The sequence below is a fragment of the Vidua chalybeata genome, chromosome 10 (genome assembly GCF_026979565.1).
Source record: "Vidua chalybeata isolate OUT-0048 chromosome 10, bVidCha1 merged haplotype, whole genome shotgun sequence".
Classification (NCBI taxonomy): Eukaryota; Metazoa; Chordata; class Aves; order Passeriformes; family Viduidae; genus Vidua; species Vidua chalybeata.
The window spans coordinates 4,877,305-4,898,077 of NC_071539.1; the positions used below are offsets into that span (position 1 = coordinate 4,877,305).

Sequence of the window (20,773 nt, forward strand, 5' to 3'; positions counted from 1 at the left end):
AAACTCCTTTCAGCTATTCCAGTACTGGTAGATATTATTTATGAGGAGCTGAGCAGTCCATGCCCTTTCTCCTGAAAGATTTCAAACTGCCTGTTTTCCATGTGTGGCCTAAAATGAGTCCAGATATTCCCTGCTACTTTAGGGTCTCTGTCCTGCAAACAGCTCAGCTTTATTTCTGCCCCAGGGTGCACCAATCTGGGCTGCATTGATAAGGATTTGATTTTGTTTTAAATGTGGTGGGGTCAGGGAGAGTGTCCTTGTGCTCAGCGGTGCTGAGTACCTGTACCTGAGGAAATATTTGGGAGCTGGAGAAGTGTCTCCATACCCTCTGGGCTGCTGCCTCGTGCTGTTTTTACCAGGATGGATCATTGCTCCAGGTCACGGTGACGTGAAGCTCCCAAAAACCATCCCTCTGGCAAACAACTTCCTTAACAAAGTTACAAACTTCCCCAAAAAACCCCGTTCGCTCATCGCATGCCGTGTGCTCCGGGCAGTGGGGTGGGTGCAGAACCTGGCACGCTGGATGTTCCTCTGGGATGAGGGAATTTTGGAATTTTGCCCCGGAGAGCAGGGGAAGGTCCCACCCAGCTTGTCCCTCTGGCTCTGGGTGTGCTGGACCGTGGGGAGCGAGAGCCCTCTTGTGGGACAGGGAATTCAGGGAATTGCTGAGACAATCCCAGCGAGGGATGCTCCTGTGGAGGACAGTGCTGGCAAAGAAGTGTTGGCTGCACCTTTCCCGTGCTCCTGTAACCGAGGAGATTCAGACATTCATTTCATTCATAATTTTCCCACTTTTTTGTTTGTGAGTGGGATGAATTGCATTTCAAGCTGGAGCTGTAGACACATCTCACAACTCCAAGAAGGTGAGAAGAGGAGGGATCTGACAGCAGGCAGACTCTGCTGAGCTGTGTGATTTTCAGAGCACAGCAGTGCTGTCAGTGCTTGCTTTATGAAAATATCTAATTCTGATACCACTTGACGGCTCCTTCTGAAACGAGCGTGGCGTGGTTTTGTTTCATAGCGATCCAATTACAGATTTCTCTCTTTCTAGGGAAAGAGGAACAGTGGTTTCAGAGAATGCTACTTTGGGAGCCAGAAGCATTGCAAGCTGACCAAGCTGTGCCCAGCTCTGGGTTACACCTTCCGGCTGGCGGCCCAGAACGACATCGGTACTAGGTGAGTTCCTCAGAGCACTTGAGAGCTGTCTTGAGAAAAAGTGCTGGTTGAAAAGTTCACCCATCAATGCCAGCATAAAGAGGAACTTCTGGGGGAGGGGGTTGTTTCTTTTCTCTTCATGGTTTTGAGTTAAATATCTGGCATTTACTCTGTTGTTAATGCTTCAAGGTAAGTCATGCTTTCCTTGGTGGTATCCTTCACCTCCCAGGGAATTGCTGTGCACCTTCAGCATGATGAGATCAGCCTGAGCAGATAGGCTCCTTTTGAGGTGTTAAATAGTGTTTTGTGGTCTGTTCCTAATACGAAAAGAATACATCTGTTATGTAAAATTCCCACTAGGGACCTCTGTGAACCAAGAAAAACAAGCAAGGGGAAGTTGAGTTACAGATTTTGAAAGGAATCTTGATATATTTATTTTGCTGGTTTAAAGCAAAGCCCTTCTGTCTCTCTTCAGCAGTACAGTCCCTTCCTTCTTCAGGACTGGCAGGGCTGGCCGATGGGGCGGGAAAGAAGGGAGAGACAGGCAGGACTGAGAGGACAGGCACTTCCAAGGCACTGAAAGATGGGGTTTAGCTCCTGCTTTTCCTTGCACAAAAACTGATGCACTCACTTGAAGATGGGCGAGAAGTCAGACTTAGTTCAGTCCTCTGGGAGCTGCTGGGGAGCACTGGGATGAAATGTTCTGCAGCTGAGGGGCAGAGTGTGCCCAGAGAGACATTGTGCTGCAGGGGCAGTGTGTGCTCCTGTGCTCAGGCAAGCAGAGCAGGCCAGGAAGGGTTTAGCTGTGAAGAAGCCAAACATCCAGTGCCCTTCTGCACTCCTTTATTGTCCTCCTTAGCTAAACAGGATCTAATCATTATTACAAGGACACAAAAGAAGCACCAGTGGTATACAACAATGTGTTTTGTGGAGGGAGACTCCTGCATTGTTCTGTCTTCTCAAACACAAGCCTCTCAGTAATTTATAGCTTTAGAAAGCTGCTTTATTCATGTTCCTGTGTTTTCCCTGACATGGACTGAGACCACTCATGTGTGCACAGAGTCCCTTTTCCCAGCTTCTTGCAAGATTAATTCCCTCCCCATTGAAATAATACTCAGTGTGGAGAGAGAGGGGGGCTGAGCTGGACCTATTGAGTGTAACTGGAAGGGAATTGGGTTTGTGCGGAGTTCCCAGTTCTGGCATCTCTTTTCTTTGCCAGATTCCAGATTTTTTAAATATCTTAGTGCATATTTCAACACTCCTACCTCTTTTTTTTTTTTTTTTTTTTTGTTTGTTCTCTTTCTCCCTTTTTTCCTCTCCCCTCAGGCTATTGAGGAAGGAGTGAGCTAAAAACTATTTATGGTCAGCTGCTCTGTGCTAATCTGTGAGATAAGCACCAGCAACACATGCCTTATTTTTATAGACAGCACTCAAAATTAAGGCATGATAATGTCATCTAACACTTCATGTCATGAGATGGTTTTGGTTTGTTGTAATGCTTGTGGATTTATCGTGTATGATGATTTTTGTCTTGTTTGGGTTTTAGGTATAGGTGCTTTATTTAAATATAAGTCTATTTCAACAAATAGGTTATTTTTGAGAAGGAAGATTTGGAATAAGGAGATTTGGCTTTTTCTGTGTGTTAAGTTCATGGTGTGACTTTAATGCACAAAATATGTTTTGTACTTTGGGAACAGATTTGAAAATTGCAAGAATGTTACCTTCCTTTGAGAGCTTGATCAGAGTTTATAGAATTTGTATTCTGCACATCTGAGGTTCAACATCCAAAAGTTGAACACTTGAGACTCTGTTTCCTATACTTCAGTTTCCCTTTGTTAAATGAGATTTTCCTCCACAGTTAATACCAAGTTAATATTTTTAGGCATTCAGATATTTTTTCCAGTATTATTATTGTGGTGAGATCTGTAAAAATGACTGTGAGGACACATTATCCTGCATTTTTTTCTATTCTTAATTCTGGCATTTCCTTACTGGGTGTTCATCTTTTCCACCTGAGCAATTTGAACTTTGTCCAAACTTTTTGAAAATGTGAATATTTCTCTAAGTACATTTAGGTTTCTCTAGCTTTGTGTTTTTGTGGTGGTGGGCTTGGGTTTGTTGTTTTTTTTTTTTTTTTTTAATTTGGTTTTGGATTTTTTGTTGTTGTTGTTTTGGTTTTTTGTTTGTTTGTTTTTTTGGTTTTTTTTTGTTATGTTTTTGCTTTGTTTCATTGTCTAGGGGGGGTTTGGAGGTTTGTTTGTCTGTATTTAATATTCCTCTCTCTCTGCTCTGTCTCTGAGCAGTGGGTACAGCCAGGAGGTGGTTTGCTACACTGCAGGCAATATTCCTCAGACCCCTTCTGCACCACGGCTCATCCGAGCTGGTGTGACGTGGATCTCATTGCAGTGGAATAAAGTAGAGGGATGCACACCAGAGGAAGTGATTTCCTACACCCTGGAAATTCAGGAAGAGGATAATGTAAGTGCATGGCTTAAACTGAGTTTTGATTTATGAATTGGAGATCACTGAGAAGCAGCATGGGCTGCTCCTTTGGAGGGCCTTCCAGGAGTCCTGGGTACTTGGCAGGGTGGAGCTCTGTGATTTGCTCTGCTGCACAGCAGAATTAGGAATCCTTAGCTAAAAATCTCTGCTGTCATCTGTGATTACTTACGAAGCCACACAGGATTCTGTGAGGTGCAGGGCAGCTTGTCCTTAGCTAGGTCAGTCTGCCACGTCCTCCTGGCTGCTCCTTGGTCTGTTTGTGTTCTGTCATCTGGCACTTCCAGTTCTGTAGCAGGTTAAACTGCCACGATTGGTTTTATGCTTATTTTGCAGCAAAATCACATTATTCAGGGCAGCTGCAATATGTTTCTTCTAAAAAAATATTATGGCCTTGCAGTTTAAAAGCAGTAGTAGTAATAAAAATTAATATTGTTATATATATTATATATATTATAATATATATATAATATTATATATATATGCTATATATATTATATGTTTGGCTTTTTTTTTTTTTTTAAAACACTCAGCTATGAAGCCCCTTTGCTATAACATGTTGTAGGTACAGACTTACACAGGGAACACTTTCTCAGACTCCTCAGTTATGGGAATTTGTTTGGTTTTGTATTTTTTTAGGATAGCATGTTTCACCCAAAGTACACTGGAGAGGAGCAAGCCTGTACTGTGAAGAATCTCAGAAGAAGCACACAGTATAAATTCAGGGTAAAGTCTTTTTCCTCTTGTCATTGTGTAGTGTTTTCTGTTTTGGGTTTTTTCCAGGCACTACAGGGGTCCTTTAGTGTTCCCTCCAAAACTGAGTCATCAAATCTGCTTTATACTGTGACCTAATATATGAAATTGTTAGTTGTATTTCTCTCTTTATCACACAGGAGATATTGTTGCTCAGACTTTGGGGAACAATCACGGTTCTCAGTACCAAGTGGGAGGATGTTGTAAAAGTGTAGCTCAGGGTGTGAAGTGGTCATAGTTGGCTGCATTGCTCCCAAAAACCTGGTCCCTGGTGACAAATCCCATCTCACTTGTACAGAATGCAGCAAACACTGTCAGGTGCCCAGCCAGCACAGGGGCCTGTGTTCCCCTGGCAGCCACACAATGAAACTTTTCTGTCTCATATGTCAACATGGCTGGTTCTGGAGCTGGTTTTTAGCAGGTGTTGGTGTCTTCTCCTCTGTGGATGCTCAGAGCCCCCGAGCGATGCTCTGGAGTCTTCCTGCAAACACCAAGTTCACCATTTTGCTCTCTGTGCTGAGGTCTGTGATCAGTGCTGGGTGCTGCTGTTGAGGAGAAGGCAGGGGGTTTATCCAGGACCAGCTGTGGTGCTGCTGTCCATCCATCCCTGGCTGTCCACTGCAGTGGCTCCACAAGAGGTGCCCCCCAGAGTGTGGTGTCCCTCTGGAGATGGCCAGAAGCTGTGTGTGAGGCCAGCACCTGGCTTCTCTAGGTCTTACTATATTCAGGAGCAACAGAAAGAAAAAATCATCGAGTCATAGAATGGTTTGGGTTGGAAAATCACCTGATTCCAACCCTCCTGCTGTGGACAAGGACACCTCCCACTAGACCAGGGTGCTCCAAGCCCCATCCAACCTGGCCTTGAGCACTTCTGTGCGTGGGGCATTCACAGCTTCTCTGAGCAGGCTGTGCCAGCATGTCCCCTCACAGGGGGACTCTTTTCCTGCTCTCTGGGACAGAAGACCTTGTGAAGTTGCCTGAACTACCCAAAGGATTGGGAGGTTTTTGTGCTGTCACTCTGAGATGATGCCTTTTAGCTTAGTGTTTCAAAGGCTGCTGTGGCTGGTGAGAGGAGAGAACCCTTAGTGCTTCTTTGCAGCCCTGCTTTCAATTTAAACATGGATTTTACAAAACTGCATTGATACCAGAAAAAATCTGTAGCCTGGTGTCACTGGCGACAGGCACAACTTTGATCTGACTTTTAATTGTGTGATTATTGATACTCTGAATTACTTTGTAAATAGCAGTTAGAAATACCTCCAAAACAAAAATATCAAAGTTATTGTTATGGTTCTCTTATTTTTCTTTCATGAGAAAAATACTGTGAGTTGACACAATTATTTTTTTAAAAAGTGACCTTTCTTTTTCTTTAAAGGAAAACCCAGCATTGCTGTTATCTTAAACATGTCATGATCTATTGCTGATGGTGGGAGGGGAAGAAATTACTGTGGTTTGTAAAGAAACATCATGACAATCTAATATCTGTTATTACAATCCCACACACTTTGGGATGTGACGTTTGTGCAATTACTGAAAGAAGTGTGATGCAGAACTGCCAGAAAAGCAGTTGCAGTGAACAAGGGCAAACTCATTGTGGATTTGTTGCAGCTGTTTGCTTCCAACGTGGAAGGGAAGAGTTCTCCCAGCGAAGTGTTGGTCTGCACAACCAGCCCAGACAGGCCAGGACCTCCAACCAGACCCGTGATCAAGGGGCCAATAACATCTCATGGCTTCAGTGTGAAGTGGGGTAAGGCAGCTCAGACTGATGTAGCAGAGCTTTTCGGGGTTGTAAGAAATTAAAATAAAGTCACGTAAATATGTGTTGGAACTTAGATTTTTCATGCTCCTTCTCATTCCAAAGTTGAATGTGTTTGGAGAACATGACATCTTAAATTTTTAATATTCTGAAAGGTGCGTAGAGGCTCTTGTGTGTTCAGAAGCAAAAATGTTTTGTTTTTGATTAATGCACACTCAAGTACATCTTCAGGCTTTTCACTCTCCATGTCATGTCCCATTGCAGCTTCATTCCAGCTGCTTCCTTTATTAATGGGGCAAACCTCCACACAGCTTCCCTTTCAGTGCTTTTTCCATACATTTTGCTTGGATCATCATTATCCAGCAGCCTTAGTCTGATTCATGCTGAAAACAAATGTCTGTCACCCCCTTCTGCTGCACATAACCTGGTGTAGTTACTGTGGAGGAGTTTGTGGAGAAGGAGCTGGTTCGGGAACAGGTTTGGTAATTTTTTTGTCATCTTTCACTCCTATTCCTGTCTTATTTTTTCAGATCCTCCACAGGATAATGGTGGTTCAGAAATCCTAAAGTATCTGCTGGAGATTTCTCAAGGAAGTCCAGAAGGTAAACTTGAGACAAGTTGTCTCAATTTCAAAACACTGTGGCTACTATATGGAAGTACTGACTCTAAGTTATTACTTTTATTATTATTAATGCTCTAATAATCTAATTGAAACAGAATTATGAACTTCGCAGGATTCCTGGGTGAGCTGGGGTTGGATTTTGGGAAGATTTCTAGTGAGTTTTTTAGGTATCCTGTTTTTACTAATAATAACAACAGAATTTTAGGTTATATGGCTAAATCTAGAAATATTTTTATTTATATTTGTGTGCATATATTTGCACATTTATACATTATATATAATACTCATATTTATTTGTAAGTGTGTATGTATTTGCACGCATGTCTGTGTGTTATGTCTCCAAGTGGGAAATAAAATTCATAGTAATACTAATGATTTTCCTGAAATACATCATTTGTGGAAGATTTTTCCTTTCTCCTAGACACTCCTAAATGTGTTGCTTTCCACTTCTTTAAACTTGGATATATCTTATTTTTAGCAAACCAGTGGGAAGTGGCCTACAGTGGCTCAGCTACAGAATACACCTGTACTCACTTGAAACCAGGCACTTTGTATAAACTCCGGGCGTGCTGTATCAGCACTGGTGGACACAGTCAGGTGAGTATTATCTAACAATAAAGGCTATTGGGTTTATATTTTTCAGAGATTTATCTGCTATGTTTGGTAAGATACTTCTGCTTTCAGAAGAAGGGGAATGTTTTCCCTGTAGCTCAGTAAAACTACACTGATTGCAGTTAGTCTCATGCTGCAAGTTGCTGAGTTTTAGATTTCTGTGTGTGCATAATTTTCTTTTCAGCAAGCTGCAATTTTGTGAGATTTGGTTTCCTCAGAACCAATCTGTAGTTGTTTATATTTACATTGGAAAAGACGACCATGTTTATCTGATGTGGCCACTTGTTTGAAAAAGGCCACAGACTGTCATGTGCTTGACCCTGTACTGACTGGAGATGCAGAAGGAGGTAGTTTGTTGTAACAATTATCTTTCATATGGCTGAATCCTTTAAGTTTTTGGGTTCCTTTTTTCAGACCTTGATTCCTGTTATTCCCCTCTTTGATTTAAATTCAGTGCCTTTACAATTATTCCTCCTTCTTTGATACATTTTTTCTCATTTAAGATTGAGTATTTTAGGCCTTGACATTAGTTTCAAACAGAGGAAAATTAAAACAGCGAGCCCAGTATTGAGAATTGCTAATGAAGGAACTCTATTAATTGTATTTGTACTGACATGCTTGATAGCATCTCCTCTCCTTTACTGTTTATATAAACTTCCATGAAGTGGTGAATGTAGGAGATCATTTCTTGTGCTGCTCTGTAGCTGTGGCTCACTTCTGAGGTGGTGGCCATGGCAGAGGTGACTGAGCTGTGATCATGGCAGAGGTGACTGAGCTGTGATCATGACAGAGGTGACTGAGCTGTGATCATGCCCAGAGGTGACTGAGCTGTGATCATGCCCAGAGGTGACTGAGCTGTGATCATGGCAGGGGGTGACTGAGCTGTGATCATGCCAGGGGGTGACTGAGCTATGATCATGCCAGGGGCTGCCAGAGGTGACTGAGCCGTGATCATGCCCAGAGGTGACTGAGCTGTGATAATGCCCAGAGGTGGCTGAGCTGTGCTCATGCCAGGGGGTGACTGAGCTGTACTCATGCCAGGGGGTGACTGAGCTGTACTCATGGCAGGGGGTGACTGAGCTGTGCTCATGGCAGGCTGTAACTGAGCTGTGCTCATGGCAGGTTGTAACTGAGCTGTGCTCATGGCAGGGGGTGACTGAGCTGTGATCATGCCCAGAAGTGACTGAGCTGTGCTCATGCCAGGGGGTGACTGAGCTGTGCTCATGGCAGGGGGTGACTGAGCTGTGCTCATGGCAGGGGGTGACTGAGCTGTGCTCATGGCAGGCTGTAACTGAGCTGTGCTCATGGCAGGCTGTAACTGAGCTGTGCTCATGGCAGGCTGTAACTGAGCTGTGTTCTCCCCCAGTGCTCCGAGAGTTTACCTGTCCGCACGCTGAGCGTCGCGCCGGGGCCCTGCCGCCCGCCCAGGCTGCTGGGCAAGCCGAGGCACAGGGAGGTGCAGCTGCAGTGGGGTAAGCCAGTGCAGCATCCTGCTGCTCTAAAGCTTTGGTTCTGCTGCTGACCTTGAGCTTTTGTTTCTGCTGCTTGTGTCCCGTTCCCTGGGAAGTGGAGTCAGAAGTGCAGCTTCTCATCAGGTGTGGTGGCTCAGTGTTGGACTTCTGAGCTCAGCTGTCCTTTAGGTCTTACTCTCTGCTCCCATTTTATTTTTTTTCAGCCCAATCCCTCTCAGGACTATTAAGCATCAGCTTCATTAGAATATCTATACTTATATTTCAAAAACACGGTGTGACTCAAGATCTTTTTTTTTTAATTCCTTTGAAATATTGACTTGGCAGAAGTGTTTTGATACTTCTAATATATAACTTTTTTCAAAAATCTGAGTTAGAACATTTGAGGGGTTTGGGTGCATTTAAATCCTGATCCACAGTATAACACACATAATCTATTGGACCCCTGTTATTTTGCAGAGATGTTGGATTACACTCATGGCACTAAGTTGTCAAAAATTGAACACTTTTCAGAATGCAAGACACGTGCCAGTTTCCAACAGAGTGTTTTCTTTACAGTGATAATCTTGCAGCATCCAAGTATTTTTGTGGCATCATTTGTTAAACCAAATTCTTGATAAGTAAAATTTCTAACTGTCAAATATATTTCAACACCAGTATAAAAATCCACCCATATGCTTCCTGGAAGCATTTTGGTGGCTGCTGTTTTTCTGATCCCCAGGCAGTTTCATTCTGTGCTACTGGCTTGTAACATAACATGCAGGTATTATCAAATACATTGTTTTTATGGGCAAAAACAAAGGTGCCCACAAGAAAAGAGAGATATCTGTGTCTATATCTATATAGATAGAAGATATCTGTGAGATATCTTCTATCAATGCACAGAAGCAGAAATACACATTTCTGTGGTATATGAAGTAAAAAATGTCTGTTCTGGCGCACGCCCTGATGTTATTAACGAATTCCGTGATCTCTTTTAGATGTCCCTGAGTCAGAAAGCGGCTGCCCCGTCTCTGAGTACAGCGTGGAGATGACAGCCCCTGAAGAAGTGGTTTCTGAGGTGTACCACGGGGCTGAGCTGGAGTGCACCGTGAGCAGCCTCCTGCCCGGGGCCACCTACGGGTTCCGGGTGCGGGCCCTGAACGACGGCGGGGTACGTGCGCTGCCCCGGCCCCTCGGGGCTGCTGCCTGGGCTGCTGGCAGAGCTGCTCCTCAGCAGGGTCAGGGGCAGGTGGGCAAAAGAAAAACCACGTAATAAATGCTCGACAGGAGCTTGGGAGGAGGAGCTGCAGTTTTAGACCTGGGTCTCTTTTTTTAAAAGGAGATTTCAGGTACTGATTTGATTTGACTGGCCAGAATCAGCTGCTCCCAAATGTGCAAAATCCCTGATAAAATTCATAGCTGCTTGCAGGGAGGATTCTCTTCATCCTCATTCTTTTGCATTTCCTTCTTTTTTGTTCTGAATCTGAAGTGTGTAAAAACAAGAACTGCAATTTCACCCAGGTGGTGTGTTTTGAGAGAAACTCACGCTCCTGGTGACTGTTTTCTTTTAATTTCAAAAAAAGGTGTGCTTTATAGATTTGATGAAACTTTTCTATTAAATTATTTCCTTGGAAGAAATGCCTTCCCAAATACATCAGAAATTGTCTCATGTCCGTGGAGATCTGCAGAAAGATCTTTTCTTTTTCATTGAGGTTTGGGTTGTTTATCCTTGCCTTTGTGTCATTCCAGTGGTGTTTAATATAAAGTCCCAACTAAACTATACGCACTGACGTGTTTCTTCCCAGGAGATCTTGATGACAAACATAACACAAAAGTTTAAAGTTACTTCCCAGGAGATCTTGATGACAAACATAACACAAAAGTTTAAAGTTACTCGCTTACAGGGAGAAGTTGTGTTAAAACTTAACGTGGGTATTAGAAAAATCTGCAACACTGTCAAACTGTTTTGATTTAAAAACACCCACTGTTTTGTTTTTGTGAAAAATTAATTAAATGCACATGGAAAGACTAGATTTGCTTGCTGGAGTGAAAGCCATTGCCTACCTGGTAGCTTTGAATATGTGATGTTTTGCCTTTTTTTTTTTTTTTTCTTTTTTTTTTTTTTTCCCTTTTTTTTTTGGCAGAACAATTGCACAGCACTTCTGGTTTCACCCTTTGTTAAATGAAGGGGCTGGTTCTGCTTTGGCTGTGTTTTTCTACCAGGTGCAAAATAGGGGAGGATGTCCTTTACCAGATTGTTCCTCGAAAACAGCAGAAGTCAATAAATGACATTTTTTGACATGTATATTCTTTGTAAGACAAAGCAATCAGCATTGACCTTTCTTTGATGGCAGATACTGACACATCTGCTGAGAAGTTTTCTGGGGTTCATAATTTCTGTGTCATTTGGCCTTTTTGTAGTGGCTCATTTTTTTCATGCTCACTAATACTGCATTACAAAATAAGTAAATATCAGTGTTTTTCTTCTAATCGCTTCCAAGTGAAGCTCCTTTGTTCTGGAGAACGATTTCTAATTAACTCGGGGATGCACTGAGCAAACTTTGCTCTTCCACTCAAGAGGCCTCAGAAAGGCTGTTTCAGTGCTATCTCCTGTCCTCGCTCTGCTGGCTGAAGCCAGGTTTCAGACTCTGAAAATTGGCTTTTTTGTTTTGCTAATCTGCATTTAAATTGTTCTCCTACCACGGGCTGAGAAGTTGTCAGAGCTGAGCTGCCCGTGGAGCGGAGCGTCCGCGGCGTGTGCGCAGCGTGTCCCTGCACCTTGTACCAGGCTGGGGCTCCAGCACATCCTGTCCTGTTACAAGTGACTTGGGGCAGGCATTTTATGTAAAAGAAGCTGGGAATGGACTCCATATGTGCTTTGGTCTTTGTGCTCCTCTTTGTATCCATGAGAAACTGGTTTTGATACATGAACACACTGTGCTAAGGTAAGGCAGAGGGGCTCAAACTGTTCCTCAGTTACTGTGTGCTCATTCTCACTTTTGGGCAAATTGGAGGTGGTTTCTGCTTTCATGAGCACTTGCTGCCACACAGGAGGATGCACAAAGGATGTACATGCTCTGTGTTTGTTCCTGAGATCACCTCACACTTCAACTCTGAGTCATTTGTGTGGGCTCATCCTGAGCTCTGGTGGTTGGTGCCAGGTGTTGAAAGCCCAGTCTGCCTTTGAGAAAGTTTAGTGTGCTGAAAAAGTTCATGTGCTGTTCTTGGAAAGCTCTCGAGGGCTTTGAGATGGGTGCACACCTGTATATTAGTAATAATAATAATGATGATGATGATTTTTGTTATAATAATAACAATAATTATTGTTCCCCTCTAGTACGGGCCGTATTCGGAGGTGACAGAGGTCACCACAGCAGCAGGACCACCAGGCCAGTGCAGAGCACCTTCCCTGTCCTTCCTGTCTGACACACGAGTCCTGGTCAGCTGGGAGGTGAGTCAGGTGCCCTGCTTGTTTGCTTCCACCTTGCTTCCACCTTGCTCAGCACAGAACCCAAAAGCAAGCTTCAGAGTTGTTCACTGGTCTGGAGCTGTCTTTTTGTGCAAGAAAACCCTATGTAGAAACTATTCTTTTGTAGAAAAGCATCTTCTATACTTTGCTCTTTAGAACTACACAAAGTTGGTCACGGGTCTTCCAGACCAGGATTCAGACACAAGGCCTCCTGCACTGGCATCAGATGATGGAAGTGCTCTCTGCAAGCTTTTAGCACAGCAGCATGTTCTCAGTTGGAATTATGAAGACAAATATTTGATTTTGGCTGAGACTAGAGTCTCTGATATGGAATTAACTCTCCATAAAGGCTTTTTCCCCCCTCAAAAATTGTCTGTCTCTTTCCCAAATATTTACTTTCATTTTAGTTTGTGTGCATTCTTCCTCCCAGCATCTTAGGCATTGGGCTCAAGATAAGTGTTAGCTGAAGTGCTGTGGGGATGATTGGTGCCATTAAAGAAAAAATGTTGTGTAATTAAGGCAGAAAAGAAAGGATGTTACCAGAAATAATACTGTGATGTGGTTCAGTGGGGCTGTAGTTCTGCCACATTCTTTCAGTGAAAATCTAGCAGCAATCCCAGCCCTGCTTCTGTTGGACTCCTCCCCAAAAAAATGCCCGTGTTGAGAAAGAAGTCACTGACATTCACAAGATGCTCCAATAAATTGTGCTGACAACATATCTAGATACAAACATAATCTGCATTTCATTTAATAACAAACAGGTGTATTTTGTGCAGTTTGGGGCTATTAATATTTTTTGCAACTAGAAATCACATTGAACTTTCAAATGTTGCCTTTTAATGGTCAGGGATTTGCTCTCCCCAGCCATGAAGTCGTGGTTCTGGAAGGTTCTCTATTTATTTGAAGGATATGTTTGTTTAGCTAAAAATGAAGCTGTGGTTTGCAGTGGTTATGTTTTCTTAAAGAGTGTAATTTTTTGGCTGATACGAATTAGGAAGAAAAACAGTGAAGCACTGTGGAGTGTGGCTAGAGGGCACACTGTGGTGCCCATTGTGATGCTTTTTTTTTTACACATTGTTCTGAAATCTGGCTTAGGAGCTCTGAATGATCCTACTCAAACAGCTGGAAGCTCTGAGGCAGAGCCAGAGAAGCCCCTGTGCCTGTGCAGGGTGGTGGCTGTGGTGTGCAGCAAGGCTCTGCATCCTTGCACTGGAAATTACATCTTGCCTGTCAAAATCACAAAGTCCTTGCAGGCCACACTTCTGCAGGCAGAGCAGGGCTTCCCTGAGCTGCTTCAGGCCACACAGTGCAGCTCTAGGTAGTTCTGTTAAAAACACTAAATGTTTTGGTTTGGGAACTGTGCTGCTTTGCCTGTATTGGCTTATCTCCAGCACATTCAGGCACTGAATTTGTGTTCCCCTAAATAAAGGGACTGCTGGAGATACGGGGAATGGGACAGGTTTAGATTAGATATTGGGAAGAAATTCTGTGTTGTGAAGGTGGTGAGACACTAAAACAGTTTGCCCAGAGCAGCTGTGACTGCCCCATTCCTGGAAGGGTTCAAGGCCAGGTTGGAAGGGGGCTTGGAGCAGCCCGGTCTGATGAAGCCCTGCCCATGGCAGGGGTTGGAATGAGGTGATCTTAAATGTCCTTTTCAACCCAAACCATTTGATGATTCTGTGATCCCATGGGAGTCTCACTGTGGATATGAACGTGCCAGGATCACACTCCCAGGTCACTGATGGGTGACTTCCACGAGAACCTCAGGCCAGCTCCTCCCTTGCTGAGGTGGTTCTTTTCTCAGCACATGAGTGACTGATTTGGGCTCCAAGGCCAGTGCTTCCAGAGCTGTGTTTTGATCTCTCAGGTAGGCTGCACTAGATTGATGCTTTTTTTTATGTTCTCCACTGCTGAGCTTCTGCCAAGCCAGTGGAGAGACAATTTATTCCTGAATGTCCTGATGGAAGGCAAAGTAGCTGCGTACACTCATTTCTCTGAATTTCAATCAGGTAATTTTTGTGCAGAATTGTCCTGTTTCAGTAACCTCTTAGGGAACATTAACTCAGTACATTTCTATTTGCAGCAGTAATGTTGTATTAATTTCAAAATAAGGGTGGTTGTTGGGCTTTTTTCCCATGTACTTCATTCCTTCCCCAGTGAAACACAGCGATCCAAAGTGCTCATTTCTGAACTGAACCACATAAATATTTGTGTTGCAGAGTCCTGAATGTTCTGGTACTGACATCTCTGAATACAGATTAGAGTGGGGAGAAGAGGAGGAATCTCTACAGCTTGCATATAGTGGCACAGAAACCTGCTTTGAAATCAGTGACTTGTCAGCAGCAACGCATTACTGCTGCAGGCTACAGGTACGGCAGGGCTGCATGCATTGCCCTCTGAGACCCAAACAGAGTTTCCTTCCACTGCTGTTCTTGTTTTTATCATTAGTCCCCTCTGAGGTTATGTGCTCTGTAAGGCGGGAGGAATGCACATTTATTTTAAACAATAGAGACTGATGTGCTACTTAAAAATTGCTCATGTGTTTTGTTACTTTTGGTGACTAATGCTTATAACAGCCACCTTGCCCTCTGACACCAAAACAAAATGGTAATGGTTTAGAAAATTTAAAAAAAAAAATTTTCTTCATGGTGAGGAGAGGTAAGTAATATCCACCTCCCAACTGGATACTGAAGATTTCCCTGGCTTAAATAATGAATTCCAGCATCTGTTTAATTTATCAAGTAAGGCAAAGCAGCTGAGTAAATTCCTGTGTGTACAGGAGATGGTACCTGCCAGAAAGTGAGTTCCCATCTTTGCCATTTTGTCTCTTAGATTTGTGAGACTGGATCTCATCTAGAGTCTTTACATGATTTCTTTTCCTTTGATCTCTTTATCTCCTATATTTTCAGTAAAAAGTAGCAGTTAAAAAACATTTTGTATATCTGTATGAAAGTAAAAAAAAAACAGGGCTTTTCATCCTATATGCTACTGATAAATAAATAGAAGGTAAAGCAACTGGGAGTGAAGTAAAAATATTTTACCTAAGCTACTCTTCCACAAGATATATTTGTATGTGAAGACAGAACACCCCCACTAATCCAACCCAAATGCCCACCCAGCTGGTAACATGTGGACCACCCAGGGTAATTTCTTTGATCAAGGACAACATGCTTCTGTTGAATGTTTTCTCCTTATAGTGTGGTTTTTTTTTTTTTTTTTTTTTTTTTTTTTTTTAACCAGGATATTGATTTTTTTTTATTTTTTAGGGAAGAAGGTTTGGAGGAGCTGGCCAGCAGCCCAAGAGCTCAGGCCCCACAGCTCCAAGTGCACTCAAATGTATTTTGTGTCTTGGCCAGAGCTGGTCTGTGCCTTGCTCTGGCACTGTGGGGGAAGGAGAACGAGGGAGTGTGTGAGAGGCTGGGAGGTGTGAGCCAGAAAGTGCCTCTTGTTTCTGCAAGAGGGAGAGCATTCAGCATCTGCTGGGCAGGGAGGAGGCTCTGAGACCACTGCTGTGGGGAGCCCAAGGAAAATTTTGTGTTAAAAATGGAACCAGCCAGCTGTATGGCATCTTTGATTTGCAGTGGGTGCTTATTTCAAACTACCTGCCACAAAAATGTTGCACAAATCTACTCAGTTTTTAATGCAGCCAGTATAATTTAATCCATAGGCAGAAGTTACAGGAAAGGCACAACAGCAAGAAGATATTTTATTGAACTCCATCAGTGACTCAGATATTACTTTCTAGAGAGCTTCATCCTCTGGATCTGATCCTCTGTATTATGTGAAGAGGAATTTCTTACAAGATACGCTGTCATCTTCAAACAGTTACACAAAAATCTCCCCACAATGTGGATATAACAGGCAAAGAAAGAAAGCTAAATAGTGTTAGAAATGTTATTTTATCTGTTACCAGATTTAACAGAAAAATTTCCTTTTTAAAAATAAAAATCCCCCTAACCACATTTATTCAGCCTTCTAATAAACACATAGTATTGCTATCTCAATCTACAATAATTAAATAAAAAGGAGAATTGAGGAATCAGGCATATCTAACTGCAGGGCAGACAATTGTCTTTACCATTGCTCAACTTTTTTCTTGTAATGAATATTCCTGAAAACAATAGTGGCTTCTGCAGAAATATTGTGTCATTTGGGGGTGGCAGGGGAAAGCAGCTAGGCAGCAAAGCCCCATCAGTTCTGGTGATGAGATTGTCCAATAAAGCAGTTAAAAACCACCACTGACAATAAACAGCTTGGAGCAAGATACAAATGGCCAAACACTGGTTTAGAGGCAAGACAAATCATATCATGGGCAGAGCACAAAACAGGGCTCACTTCTAACAGCTCCAGGAGCGCTGCATTAAATAGAAGATTTCCCCAGAGCAGGATTTGTTTTGAAGGGCTTTTTAAAGGCTGACAAATGTAACTTTATTATCCCTTTCTTCAATTGAACAAAACGTCTCCTGGAAAAAACAGAACATGGCTTTGTGTTTGTATTATGCAGAGCAGAAATATGTTACTCACTGCAGTTAAGCATAGATTAGAAATCAAACAATTGTTTGATGTGTCCTGTCATTGCCCTCAGAGTCCTGCTGGCATCATTGTGTAAGCCTGGTTTTTTTCAATTAATTGTAACCTGAAGGGAGACTCTGGGCTAACTTTTCAAATGTAAAGGAAATGTGGAGGGTGCTGGGCAGCATTGAAGCTGTTATGTGGAGGTCTGTGCCTTCTGGACTCGTGTAGTTTCTCCTGTACCATGTTCTGTAAGCTGTCCCCATACCTGGTGTGCTGGCAGGATGCTGGGCTGTGTCAGGAGGAGCCCGGCAGGCAGATCCAGGGAAGGTGGTTCTGCCCATTACATGCCATTCCTGACTACCTGGAATGCTGCATCCAGTGTGGCTCCAGGTTGAAATAGGGATGTTCAGATGAGATACAAAGAAAAAAATATCACTGTGCAGGCAATTAAGGATCTAACAGTGGGCCAGAGGGGCTGGGCAATCTACATACTTGGAATTTTTCAAGACCCAACTGGGAAAAAAGCCTGAGCGACCTGGGCTGCATTGTCTGACCCTGACTGGAGTTGTAGGTTGGACAGGATGAGTCCCACAGTCCCTTCCAGCCTGTGTGGTTCTGTGATTGAGTTTTTGATACCCTGAGGAGGTAACATCAGTCATTCCATAGGCAATTCCAGTGCAATGGGTACAGCTTTTGCCACTGGCTGAGCATCAGGTGATAAAACCCCAGGCCTGTACAGCTGTGCAGTGTTGGGCTTGCTAAGACAACAGCCTCTAATTAATGAGCAGAAAGGGGGCAGGTTTTGAAACTTGGTTTCCTCTGGGATTCAGGATCCAATGGCTTAGGGTGAGAAGCTTGATAAATTGTTGCTCTCCTCTTTTGTGGGAGATACTGAGCTGTGTGCTTTGGTTGTGGTTTGGTAGTGAATTATGACTTTTCCAACTGTAATGATTCTGTGATTCTGGGGAAATGTTGAGTCATAGTTTTAATGCTGTGTTCAGGTCCTGTATTCTTATTTCAGAAGCTTTTTGGCATTAAATTAGTTATCCATTTTCCAAATTAGGGACCAGGGTTGTTTTTAACAAGCCAAATATCCCCTATCTTTAGGGTTATTTTGCTTGCATAAAGCATCTGTTGGGCCACCCTGCAGTGTACTGGGTGGCTCAGTAATTTTGAGTAGCCAGTTTGCTGATGTCACCCATCACTGGCAGCATGACTATGACATTTTCCCTTACCAACTAAGTTTGCCACTGATGAAAAAGGAAAGAGAAATATTCTATTAGGGAAAAGAGAAAGAGTCTCCAGTTTTCTTGAGACATTTCTGAGTGACAAAGGAAGATACTAATTCCCTAGGATAGCAGAGGTATGAGTCACGCTTTAGGGAGGAAGCCAGCAGTGCATATCCTCTGAAGAATTCATGCACCTCTTCCAGGCTGCACAGCTCATCATTATGAACTTGATAGCCATGTGGATGAGAGCACTGGTAAATGTTTTTTGTTTTCACACCCAGGCCATTAACCAGGCTGGAGCTGGGCCCTACAGCGAGCTGGTGACCTGCAGAACCCCGGCGTCCGTGCCTGATGCCGTCTCCACCCTGTCCGTGCTGGAGGACGAGCACGCGGGCGCCTGCCAGCCCTCACCCTCTGTGTGCCTTGTGCTGAGCTGGGAAGAGCCCAGCAATAACGGGGCTGAGATCACATCCTACAACATCGACCTGGGAGATGTCAGCATCCCCGTGGGCAACGTGACCAGTCACGTCATCGAGGGCTTGCTGCCCGAGACCTCGTACCGGTGAGTGCGGCGCTGGGGACGGGCACGGAGATCACACAGCTCAGCTTCACAAGGGAAATGCTCCTGGCATGGAGAGTGCCTTGAAATGCAAACCAGCAACCCCAACAACCAGCCTAGGAGCACAGGAATCTGCAGTCATTCCTTGGTGGAATGGATTGTGGTAGTTTGTGTTCAAATGTTGTTTTCTTCTGCCTTTTTTCCTCTTTTCCCTCCTCTTCTTGCATCATCTCTGACCTCTCCTCCTTTTTGAGTTGCTCTGCTAAGGTAAGGTTACAATGGTAGTAATAAATTTAAAAATAAATAAATTTTAAAAATAAGACGTCATTAAAATAACAGTGTTACATCTCATGTTTTTTTCAGCTATTTTGAAGTACTGTTCCAAGGGATTAAATTATTAAGTTATTGATCTCTGAGCAGAGTTAGCAATTTTCACACAATGAACTTTTATTTGTATAGCTACAGCTATTTTTTGTCTCTGCTATATGGAGATTAATGAAAACATGATCTGAATTTAAAACCAATTTGTATTGCTTCAGAGTCTAAATTGCTAAGTGGCATTGCCAAAATTTTATTAGTTTAATGTTCAGGCTTATATGTTTTCTCCCTAATTGCTAATTAAGAAAGAAAAACGGTTCCATGCAGGCAATGAATAGCAATACAACAGAATATGTGACAAAAGAAATTCTGTTGTAAGTACTGTTCTAATAAAGACCGAAATTTGATCACAGAGTTGTAAAATTAGATGTCACAGACTTCCTGTAATGTTTTTCTTTTTTTTTTTTTTTAACTTTGCATTCAAGGTCACAGCCCTACAGGTCTTGAAAATAATAAGCTCATAATTCAGATTTTATCCTGTACCCAAGAAAAGAGAACTTGTTGTAGCAAGGATACAAATACATACACTAGAAGTTATTTAAAGTGAGGAGCACACATTGCTTGTTCACAGATCATTCATATAAAGTTGAAGAGTGAGTTTGTGGATTGGTCACCTAGCTGTGGAAATGCATCATCTTTGGGCAATCTCATATTCCCTGGTTTCTCCTCAAATGTTTGTTCAACCAAGACTCAAAAAAGCTGAAAAGGGAACTTTAAGCAACTCACTCAAGAGAGAATGTGCCATTTAAATTCTTCACCAAAGTCTTACTTCAGTCTCTTTTTTAGCTGGTTCTTGATTGTCTACAGCTTCCTTAAGGGAAATATCTTATTCAAGGCTTAGAAACAGAGATTGGAATGATATTTTTTGAATTTTTGTTTCATTATTTTGTGAAAAGCACCATATTAATCATGTTTTAGTCAAGGATTCGTCCTGTCGCTGGTCCAAATGAAACAGCCAAAGCCACAAGCATTAACTGTTCTAAATATAGTTACAAGACTAAGTTCCTACTGAAAAAAAAAACCCACTTGAAGAACACAGACCAGTGGATGGCTCATCAGAAGTAATAATGTAGGAAAGGTCTTTTGCTGAACAAGATCAGAGAAAGAAACCCCAAATCTTACATCTCATTCCTCTAAGGGAGGACAAGTGACTGCAGTTGGATTGCAAATGCACCTCATCAATAGTTTGAAGTATTATTTTTATAATCAAAAATAGATTTGTCAGAGTGTTTTGATCATTAACTTTTTCACTGATATTTCTTCTTCAAGCATATCTTGACACCTGTCTTTGATCAGGGAATGTCTGCCCTGATAAATCCTTAAGGAACAGGATTATCAGGCTCTGTGCTAAACACTGGTACATTTTCTGCCCTCCCTGGCTGAATCAGAAGAATGTTTCAGAACATCACTGATCTGATTCTCTACATGTCTCCACTGATGAGTTGTCTTTTTGTGTCAGTTTTGTTTAACACAATTTACTCTTCTCCTTCTCAAGTGTTTATTCCCTGCTGTGTTTAAAAACAGTGAACATATTTTTTTCTAGACTAAACAAGCCAAGTACTACTGGGTTTGAGGCTCTGAACTCCCTTGCCAAAGTTTCAGCAGAATTTGAAGTAAATCAGCAAAAGGTTTATATGTTTCAGTTGAGTTGGAATTCCACTATCAGTGTTTTTGGTTGTGAGAAACCAAAATTGAAAGCAGATCTTGGTTATTATGAATCCAGCAAGTCCAAAATTGGAAGTTTAAATTGTTTTGGATTGGGGGTGATTGTGAAA

At 42.6% G+C, this 20,773-nt stretch overlaps 1 protein-coding gene across 3 annotated transcripts in view; it reads left to right on the top strand.

The window, feature by feature from the left end:
• Positions 1–20,773, top strand: part of FNDC3B (fibronectin type III domain containing 3B) — a 185,697-nt gene that overhangs the window by 136,719 nt on the left and 28,205 nt on the right. For all 3 annotated transcript variants that reach the window (XM_053951887.1, XM_053951889.1, XM_053951888.1), the window contains exons 12-22: positions 1,052–1,176; positions 3,459–3,633; positions 4,294–4,380; positions 6,016–6,154; positions 6,694–6,765; positions 7,264–7,382; positions 8,764–8,869; positions 9,847–10,019; positions 12,186–12,299; positions 14,537–14,686; positions 18,343–18,623. In XM_053951887.1, the coding sequence (XP_053807862.1) occupies positions 1,052–1,176; positions 3,459–3,633; positions 4,294–4,380; positions 6,016–6,154; positions 6,694–6,765; positions 7,264–7,382; positions 8,764–8,869; positions 9,847–10,019; positions 12,186–12,299; positions 14,537–14,686; positions 18,343–18,623 (1,541 nt within the window). The remainder of the gene's footprint in view (positions 1–1,051; positions 1,177–3,458; positions 3,634–4,293; positions 4,381–6,015; positions 6,155–6,693; positions 6,766–7,263; positions 7,383–8,763; positions 8,870–9,846; positions 10,020–12,185; positions 12,300–14,536; positions 14,687–18,342; positions 18,624–20,773) is intronic.